Genomic DNA, 10,641 nt, shown 5'->3' with positions numbered 1-10,641 from the left:
TACTACTACTATTGCTATTACTGCTGCTGCTACTACTGCTGCTGCTGCTATTGCTGCTGCTGCTACTACTGTGGCTGCTGCTGCTACTGCTACTGCTACTGTTGCTGTTACTACTACTGCTGCTGCTGCTGCTATTGCTACTTCTGCTGCTGCTACTGCTGCTGCTACTACTATTGCTGCTGCTGCTACTACTGTGGTTGCTGCTGCTACTGCTACTACTACTGTGGCTACTGCTGCTGCAGCTACTGCTACTACTACTATTGCTATTACTGCTGCTGCTGCTACTGCTGCTACTATTGCTAATTCTGCTACTACTATTTCTGTTAATGATTTAGTGTTGTGATCGGATCCCATCTCAAACAGAGAGAGCATGGGTGCAACTATGAGTGAAACGAGCAAAATCAATACTGACAGGATGCATGCAAACATGCCTTGACCTTGTCTGCCTCTCTCTCAGTATCTCTCCCCTCTCTCTCTCTGCCTCTCTCTCTCCCCCCCTCTTTCTCCCGTCCCTCTCTCTGTGCCTCTCTCTCTCCTCCCCCCTCTCCCCTGTGTGTGTGTGTGTGTGTGTGTGTGTGTGTGTGTGTGTGTGTGTGTGTGTGTGTGTGTGTTGTGTTGTGTGAAAGAGAAAGGGAAGAAGAAGACTGTGGCCGTACCGAGTGGGTTAAATCAATCAATAAGGGAAATGGGTGACTGATAGTCTGTCAGTGTCATCCTCGCGGAGTTTATGGCTGGATGAGCGTGCGTCTACTACTGACTCAGCGTATAGAATTACCGAAAGGTCAGTGACCGGCAACAATGACATGGAAATGTATGTATATATATATATGTGTGTGTGTGTGTGTGTGTGTGTGTGTGTGTGTGTGTGTGTGTGTGTGATAGTAAGTAGACTGTGTAAGGAGGAAGAGCAACTGACTAGAGTTTCAGACATACCACGCTCCGCGCCGTACACTGTATGACGGCTATTCCAGTCTGTCTCCCGTCTTGCCGTGCCGATCACCAATTTACTTATCTCCCCGCGCCAGCAAACATCTTTCCGGTAGAAGCGGTCGGATGAAGTAAACTGAGTAAAATCAGTGAGGCAGTAAGTCAATTAGTCAGTAAGGTTTTCTTTGTGTGTTTTTTTTTCTTTTTCTTTTCTGTCTTTATCTCTGTCTGTATGTCTGTCTGTGTCTCTGATGAAAATCATTTAACAGCCAGTCTGTGTAAAGCTTTGCTTTTTTTTTTTTTGGTGGTATTTTGATTTTAATAAGGAACTTCCCCAAGTAATCTGATTTGATTAGCGTTATGTGCTGGGTCTGATTTTTGTTGCAATGTACCTATTTCAAAGAAGAGAACCTTTGTTAATAAAAGAGAGAGAGAGAGAGAGAGAGAGAGAGAGAGAGAAGAAAAAAGAAGAAAAAAAGGGGGTGGGGGTAGGGGTGGGGGGGCGGGGGGAGGGGGGGTGTGAACGTCTCAAAATGATCAAAGTAGATGGTTATCAACAGTAGGCGTGCATCGTGATTTATGATGGAGAGATCAACGAGTGGAAGTCTGCCCACTCCCTGTTTTGGCAACGTGTAACAGAAAGACAAGAGAGAGAGAGACAGAGAGAGAGAGAGAGAGAGAGAGACAGAGAGAGAGAGACAGAGGGAGAGAGACAGAGACAGAGAGAGAGAGAAAGACAGAGAGACAGAGGGAGAGAGACAGAGACAGAGAGAGAGACAGAGAGAGAGAGAGAGAGAGAGAGAGAGAGAGAGAGAGAGTGTGCGTAAATGCAATAAACCCGCAGGGCATATGTAATTTACGACTGTTCAAGGGATTTTGCAATTCAAGGATCGGATTAAACTAGGCAGCTGTGACAGCTGTAAATGAACAACATGATCTTTTAAAAAAAAAAAAAAAAAAAAAAAAAAAAAAAAAAAAATTAAAAAAGGAAAAAAAAAGGAGCGAACAAGAAAATAAACGCCCCTAAAATCACTGCCTCATTCCCTCCTCCACCTCCACCCCCCCCCCTTGTCCCCCCACACCTCACCCACCTACTTCTGCCACCACCACCCCCCCAACCCCCACCCCCACCTCCACCCCACCTTTTCCTCTCCCTCGAAGGTTATTCATTTATTTTTTAATCCAGATTTGAAACTGAAAGAACATATGTTGCATAGACGTCAATACGCGCACTCACACCGTCGCGTTCGACTGTTGAGATGTACGAGTGCAATTTGGGATACAGGGTTCAGAACCAAACATGCAGTTTTCTTCAGGGCCGGTGAAACGATACTGGATTTTCGGCAGTCATCGGTGTATTCAGCCTCTGTAATGAACGCCACTCATAACCAGAAGTACTAATTAGTTGCACACGTGTTTCAGGTCTTTTACATTGAATAGCCACAACTACTGTTTTTATTCATTTATTCTTTATGTATGATAGTCAGTCGTGTTCGACTATGACCATCAAAACAGCGGAGGAGGTAACTGCTGTCCTTACAATCTGTGCTGGATTTATAAAAATATATATATTTTTTTTTACTGAATAACTGTAAAATGTCTTGATGAAGCATCGGGTTTTTTTTTTAATGCGCGTTTTTCATGCTGTTTATGGTGCAATGGTACCGTCAGTGTCTTTACTGAAGACAACTGCTACCTGCATAATTTAAATCATCTCTCGATTTCTTTTAACATTTTATGAAAACATAATTGCTATTATGAAGTGGCCCTTCACGTTTTAAAAGAATGTATAGGCCTTTCATTAATCTCTCTTTTTTTCTTTCTTTTTTTTTTTCCATCTCGAAGCTTCAGAAATGTGTATAACGTTATGTTCTTGTCTGTGATGGGCGCATTGCCAGTGATCACACTGTTCACTGTTCTGTGCAGCGTTGTGATCTCACACACAGAGTGGTTGCGGCGTCCCTGGGAAGTTCCGCTCATAACAGCTCTCTGCTATTTCTGCTGCTGTTGCTGCTGCTATTTCTGCTGCTGTTGCTGCTACTGTTGTTGCTGATACTTCTGCTGCTGTTGCTGCTGTTGTTGCTGCTATTTGCTCTGCTGTTGCTGCTGTTGTTGTTGCTGCTATTTCTGCTGCTGTTGCTGCTGCTATTTCCGCTGCTGTTGTTGTTGCTGCTATTTCTGCTGTTGTTGCTGCTGCTGTTGTTGCTGCTATTTCTGCTGCTGTTGCTGCTGTTGCTGCTATTTCTGCTGCTGTTGCTGCTGTTGCTGCTATTTCTGCTGCTGTTGCTGTTGTTGTTGTTGCTGCTGTTGCTCTGCTGTTGTTGCTGCTGTTGCTGTTGCTGCTATTTCTGCTGCTGTTGCTGTTGTTGTTGTTGCTGCTGTTGCTGCTGCTGTTGCTGTTGCTGCTATTTCTGCTGCTGTTGCTGCTGTTGCTGCTATTTCTGCTGCTGTTGCTGTTGCTGCTATTTCTGCTGCTGTTGCTGCTGCTCCTGCTGTTTACTACTACTACTACTACCACTATTACTGTTGTAGCTGCTGTTGCTGCTGCTATTTCTACAGATGCTTCTGCTGCTACTACTACTACTACTGTTGTAGCTACCGCTGCTACTACTACTACTGCTTCTACCATTGGTGCTTGTACTGCTTCTGCTGCTTTTACTACTACTGCTGTTGCTACTGCTGCTACTATGCTGCTTCTACTACCACTACTACTGATGATGAAACTACTGTTGCTGCTGCTCTGCTATTACTGCTGCTTCTGCTGATGATACTATTATTACTACTACTACCCCAACTTCTGCTGCTATTGTTGTTGTTGCTGCTGCTGCTACTACTACTGCTGTTGCTGCCTGGAAGATTAAGATTCACGATAAAACGTTGGGTTTCATTGTATGTTGTTGCATGAATTGTTTTTCTTTCTTTTTTTCTTCTTCCCAGATTATCGACAGCTGCGGACGCAGTTGCATCAGTCTTCAGATCACGCATCTGCCACGAGGTTAGGTGAGAGTTCATGAAGCTGTGCCTTGGACACTGACATCGGGAATCAGTGACAGAAGTGTTTCGCCAGCAGTGACAGAAGTGCCAGCAGTGACAGAAGTGTTTCGCCAGCAGTGAATGAAGTGCCAGCAGTGACAGAAGTGCTTCGCCAACAAAGACAGAAGTGCTTCGCCAACAAAGACAGAAGTGCTTCGCCAGCAGTAATAGAAGTGTTCACAGTGACAGAAGTGCCTTATCCAGCAGTGACAGAAGTGCTTCGCCAACAAAGACAGAAGTGCTTCGCCAGCAGTAACAGAAGTGCCAACAGTGACATAAGTGCTGTAACCAACAGTAACAGAAGTGCCAACAGTGACAGGAGTGTTTCGCCAGCAGTGACAGAAGTGCCAGCAGTGACAGAAGTGCCAGTAGTAACAGAAGTGACAGACGTGCTTCGCCAACAAAGACAGAAGTGATTCGCCAGCAGTAACAGAAGTGCCAACAGTGACAGAAGTGCCATAACCAACAGTGACAGAAGTGTTTCGCGAACAGAGACAAAAGTTTCATTGGTGACAGAAGTGCCTCGCCAGCAGTGACAACAGTAAGAGAAGTGCCATTAGTGACAGAAGTGCCCCGCCAACAGTGACAACAGTAAGAGAAGTGCCATTAGTGACAGAAGTGCCCCGCCAACAGTGACAACAGTAAGAGAAGTGCCATTAGTGACAGAAGTGCCCCGCCAACAGTGACAACAGTAAGAGAAGTGCCATTAGTGACAGAAGTGCCCCGCCAACAGTGACAACAGTAAGAGAAGTGCCATTAGTGACAGAAGTGCCCCGCCAACAGTGACAACAGTAAGAGAAGTGCCATTAGTGACAGAAGTGCCCCGCCAACAGTGACAACAGTAAGAGAAGTGCCATTAGTGACAAAAGTGCCCCGCCAACAGTGACAACAGTAAGAGAAGTGCCATTAGTGACAGAAGTGCCCCGCCAACAGTGACAACAGTAAGAGAAGTGCCATTGGTGACAGAAGTGCCTCGCCAGCATTGACAACAGTAAGAGAAGTGCCATTAGTGACAGAAGTGCCCCGCCAACAGTGACAACAGTAAGAGAAGTGCCATTAGTGACAAAAGTGCCCCGCCAACAGTGACAATAGTAAGAGAAGTGCCATTAGTGGCAGAAGTGCCTCGGCAACAGTGACAGAAGAGCCTCGCCAGCAGTGACAACAGTAATAGAAGTGCCATTAGTGACAGAAGTGCCCCGCCAACAGTGACAACAGTAATAGAAGTGCCATTGGTGACAGAAGTGCCCCGCCAACAGTGACAACAGTAAGAGAAGTGCCATTAGTGACAGAAGTGCCCCGCCAACAGTGACAACAGTAATAGAAGTGCCATTGGTGACAGAAGTGCCTCGCCAACAGTGACAACAGTAAGAGAAGTGCCATTAGTTACAGAAGTGCCCCGCCAACAGTGACAACAGTAATAGAAGTGCCATTGGTGACAGAAGTGCCTCGCCAGCATTGACAACAGTAAGAGAAGTGCCATTGGTGACAGAAGTGGCTCGCCAACAGTGACAGAAGTGCCTTAATCAGCAGTGACAGAGGACGTGAAGCCCTGGCAATGGGGAACAGACACAGCACTCACACTGCGGGCAGAAGGCCCTCCCTGGCGAGAGAGGAGTTCATGATTCCAGAGCTGGACCTGGAGTGGGACTACGACTGGGAGGTGTGCTACGTGCAGATAGAGCTGAAGCCTCTGCCCTCCCAGGCGCGGAACACCGTTCACGTGTGTGTCCATGACTACACGCAGGAAATCCTGTCCTGGGAGGAACTTGGCTGCGTGTGCGCATGCGCATCCACAGGTGAAAGAAACAAAAGGCACTTACCGAATGAGAGCGACGCGGAATCCGTTTGCGGATGCCCACAAAATGAGAGTGATGACGATTTCTGTATGCAGTGGGATGTGTACGATGAAGAACTGCTGGACACTGGGCAAGTCGACACAGGTAATCCGAATCTTGCAACTGTGCGGGAATTTTATTTTGAAGAAAACGTGGCTTCAGTGACTGTTACTGATTCGGCAGATTTACGTCTTCAAGACTGTAGCCAGCTGGATAACCCACATGGTCAAGATTTTGCCGATACAAACAGTTCATGTCCCGGTGGGATTGAGAAGCCTTTCGCACAGAGCAAACACACGGCTCGAACAGACCCTCCTGGTTCAACCAACGTCCTAAGAAATGCTGAGTTTAATAAAGGTTTATTTTCACCCAAGACTTTGGAGACAAAATCGTCACTGAACGAAGACAAACGACGTGAACATGACACCGATGGAGACACTGCTTCAGATGCATGGACAGATGGGAGACAGAGTGTCGCCAGTTCGGGAACGAGACAAAGTCTCCTGGTCTCTCAAACAGACACTGACCAAGATCCACTTTCAGTTTGCAGTAGTGGTGCACCGCATCCACGGAAAAAGTCATGCTCGATCCCAGTGCCGAAAGCTAACACAACCCCGCACGTTTCCAAGAAAAGAAAATTCAGCTTGAAAGACGAACCCGGCTGGATCCCCAACCCTCTGGACTCAGACTCTGAGGGCAGTGACCTTGAAGACTCGGGGGTGTTTCACGAGTTCTCGGGATCTTCTAGAACATCCACCTGCCCCACCCACCGCGTGGCTTTAACATCCACAGCAACAGCGAAATCACGTGCTCTGTTGACAGAGCGGAGGAGATGCAACTCCGAACCCATGCCAGGAACATCCACATCCTCCTCAACCAGTCCCACACAGCGTGACAAAGTTGCCTCCCCTCTCTCGAGCAGCCCAGCTTCGGAATCAAGCACCAAGCCAAGAACAAGGCGTGGCAGCGGCTGGAAGCTTGTGCGCTTTCCAGGGAAAAGGAGCAGCAAGACCCAGTCAGAAGACCACCCCGTCCAGGCTGAAGATTCTCCCCAGGACGAGGACGACCTTATCGAGCAGCTCAAGTGGTTCACAATGTCCGACTCGCAGCTCTCACACGACGCAGAAACTTCGTCGGATCAAAGTGAGGAAGACCTCAGCTCTCGAAGAGAACACTCTAGCTCTTCGGACACATCCCCACCACCTCCAAACATCAACCCCAGTGTTGCAGAACTGGCTGATGATGGAGACTCAGCACCATCTGACCCTGCTGCCGGTCAGCGAGTGAGTCGTTTTGATGGCGAGTTGGAGCTGGACTGGCTGTGTGAGCCAGAGTGGAACAACCTGGAGCTGGAGCTGTTCTGGAGCGTGCTGAGGCCTCACCTAGAGCACCTGCTGCAACCCGAAGACAGTGAGCTGCTGCCTGACGCCTGCGGAGCCGTGTGTCACATGGATGCTGACGATTCCAAGATGCTGGACAGGTGAGGCTTGCGCGATCGTCGTCGGTTCGTTTCACGATTAACCCTTTCACCGCCAGTCAATTTAGAGTACAACATTTCTTTGTGGTATTAACACAGAAAAGACAGTGGCTAAGAATAGCTGGGGATTCCCCCTGCGATGTATAGAAAATACGGCCTATCCTACCTCCGAACATTAAGAGCATTAGGTTCATGGATAACAGACCAATGAATGGTCACCTTTCAGTGACATGGGTCCTCTACCACGCCTGTGCATAAATGCGAGCTTGGCGGTGAAAGGGTTAATGGGGTGACTGCTGGTTGTTTGTCTGTCCGTCTGTCTTTCCACCATTCTACCTATATCTGTCAGTCTGCCTCACCGCGTGTCTGTCTTCGTCTGTTTACCTGTCTATTTATCGAGATAGCCTACCTGTCTCTACCTGTCTTTTTTTTTCTTCTAATTTCCACCCTGTCTGTCGATCAATTTGTATATGTGTATGTAGATAGATAGATAGACAGACAGATAGATATTGATAGATAGATAGATAGATAGATAGATAGATAGATAGATAGATAGATAGATAGATAGATAGATATGAACTGAAACTGCTTCTGTAGCTACTATTGCTGCTGCCACCACTACTACAACCACAATAATCAATTTCCGTTACTTCTGCAGATGTCTTCTTCACGTCCAGTGGCACATTCGGAAAGACAATTACCCTACTACTACTACTACTATAACTGATTTCCATTATTTTTGAAGATGTCTGTTGTTTCGCGCCCCGTGGCACATTTGGAAGTACAGTTACCACAACCACTTCCACTACTAATACTACTACTACAACAACTACTACTACTACTACTACTACTGTATGTATGATAGTCAGTCGTGTCCAACTATGACCATCAGAACAGCAGAGGAGGTAACTGCTGTCCTGACTATCTGGGCTAGAATTTGATTACATCCCCACTCTCACAGCCAAGAGGGGTTTTGAACAGTCGGCGTTGGGGATGGTTCCCATATAAAGGCCAACTAGCCCCCCAAGGCTGCAGCACAAAGAGCCAGTGCAATCTTGGCTCCTAGTTTCAGAGTCATAGTCCTTCACAAAAGGCTAAGCTGTAAATGATTTCCTATTGCAATGGAGAAACCATTGATAATACAGCTCTCACTTCGCTGTTGGCCCAACTGTAAGTTTGTGTCAATCTGTGATATAAGATGAGCATTCGGCAGACTACTACTACTACTATTTGTATTTCTTTTTTATCACAACAGATTTATCTGTGTGAAATTCAGGCTGCTCTCCCCAGGGAAAGCGCGTCGCTACACTACAGCGCCACCCTTAAAAAAAAAAAAAAAATTCTGCGTGCAGTTTTATTTGTTTTTCCTATCGAAGTGGATTTTTCTACATAATTTTGCCAGGAACAACCCTTTTGTTGCCGTGGGTTCTTTTACGTGCGCAAAGTGCATGCTGCACACGGGACCTCGGTTTATCGTCTCATCCGACTGACTAGCGTCCAGACCACCACACAAGGTCTAGTGGAGGGGGAGAAAATATCGGCGGCTGAACCGTGATTCGAACCAGTGCGCTCAGATTCTCTTGCTTCCGAGGCGGACGCGTTACCTCTGAAGGCCATCACTCCACTACTGCTACCATGACCAGTTTCCATCATTTCTGCAGATGTCTGCTGCACGTCCAATGGCACATCTGGAGAGGCAGTTACCGTCAGGCGGTGGCCGACTTCCGGGCCATCCGACGTCACTTCCTGTGTTGCGCGCAGTCGCAGTTGATCGAGAGCGGCACGCGCGACGATGTGGAGAGTTTACGGCTGATCTTTCAACGCAAGAGGCCGTACAGGTGTGTGTGTGTGTGTGCGTGTGTGTGTGTGTGTGTGTGTGTGTGTGTGTGTGTGTGTGTGTGTGTGTGTGTCTGTGTGTCTGTGTGTCTGTGTTTGTGTCTATGTGTGCCTGTATGTCTGTGCTTCTGTGTCTCTGTGTCTCTTTCTTTGTGAGTGTGTATGACTCATGCGCGTGCGCGTACGTGCAAATGCATGCAAATGTGTGTGCATGTGTGTATGTGCTTGTGTGTGTGGATGCACACGCGGGGAGGTTGGGGGGTGGGGGGGGGGGGGGAACTCGCGCGCTCATGCGCGTGTCCCGGTCAGCCGTGTGAGACAGACGGATACATGAACGACATGACGTGATTGTACATGACACAAAGACCGCTGCATGACGGCACGCGCCAGTGAGCGTGCGCATCTGTTACCAGGACTTGTGTTCGGTGCATGTGTACCCAGTGATGACGCATCGAAGAAGAATGGAGAAAGAAAATCCTGTGCAAAAAGCCAGACCAGTGCGGACACACACACACACACACACACACACACACACACACACACACACACACACGCACACACACACACACACACACATTCACACATACGCACGCGCACGCAAAACACCACAGTCACACATACGCACACGTACACATACTTACACGCAAACAAACGCTCACACATACACACGTTCATATACATACACGCAAACACGGACACATACGCGCGCACACAGAGACACACAATGACAAACACAGACACACAGACACAGACACAAACACACACACACACACACTCTCTCTCTCTCGCTCTCATCTCTCTCTGTCTGTCTCTATCTGTCTGTCTGTCTGTCTGTCTCTCTCTCTGTCTTTCTGTCACACACACACACACACACACGCACGCACGCACGCGCGGTTTATTGGTGTTTAAATCATTTCTATTTATTGCAGGTTTCGACTGTGGATCTGAACAAAGGAATGCAATTGACTTCCGCGCGACTGAGATCTTCCGCCATATGTCTGGATCATTCTACACGACTGCAGTCCGTTGATCATATCTCACGAAATCATCGAGCAAAGTAATGCGTCCGACCATCAGTCGAGGTCCCGTGTGCACTGAGAACTGAATGCACTTAGCGCACGTGAAAGACCCCACGGCAACAAAAGGGTTGTCCTTGGCAATTCATTGTCGTTATTGGAAAATCCGATTTTTGATATTGAAAGAAATACACTTCAAGACACAAAAAGGGAGAGCAGCCCTGATTTTCACACAGATAAAACAGTTGTGACAAAACAAACAAACAAAAAACCAAAAAAACCAAAAAAACCCCAATACAATACAACACAATGCAACGCAATGCAGTACAACGCAATGCAATGTGATACAATGTAATACAATGCAGTATAGTGATTACAATACTATGCAATATGACACAACACAATAATTACAATACAATGCAATACATTCTTTTTCTTTTTTTTGTACCTAGTGTGAGGCCTTCATCATGATTGTGCAGAGTCTTATGTTTTCTCTTTGTTGGCTTCATTGCTTGTT

The 10,641-nt window shown here is 47.2% G+C and overlaps 1 protein-coding gene across 1 annotated transcript; it reads left to right on the top strand.

Moving 5' to 3' along the window:
- Positions 1–5,122: 5,122 nt before the first annotated feature.
- LOC143288869 (uncharacterized) lies at positions 5,123–10,641 on the top strand. The gene is made up of 3 exons (XM_076597523.1): positions 5,123–7,275; positions 8,934–9,110; positions 10,038–10,641. The coding sequence occupies exons 1-3, from the start codon at positions 5,516–5,518 to the stop codon at positions 10,054–10,056; spliced, it is 1,956 nt and encodes a 651-aa protein (XP_076453638.1). The 5' UTR covers positions 5,123–5,515; the 3' UTR covers positions 10,057–10,641.

The sequence above is a fragment of the Babylonia areolata genome, chromosome 13 (assembly GCF_041734735.1).
Source record: "Babylonia areolata isolate BAREFJ2019XMU chromosome 13, ASM4173473v1, whole genome shotgun sequence".
NCBI lineage: Eukaryota > Metazoa > Mollusca > Gastropoda > Neogastropoda > Buccinidae > Babylonia > Babylonia areolata.
Note: the sequence above shows the minus strand (reverse complement) of the source record. Positions and strands in the feature narration are given on the sequence as shown.

What these genes read in the sequence shown, in the direction of transcription:
- LOC143288869 (XM_076597523.1), top strand. Translation starts at nt 5,516, where the DNA reads ATGGGGAACAGACACAGCACTCACACTGCGGGCAGAAGGCCCTCCCTG. An exon ending in GATTCCAAGATGCTGGACAG is followed by an intron (nt 7,276 to 8,933) that starts GTGAGGCTTGCG and finishes TCATTTCTGCAG; the next exon opens with ATGTCTGCTGCACGTCCAAT.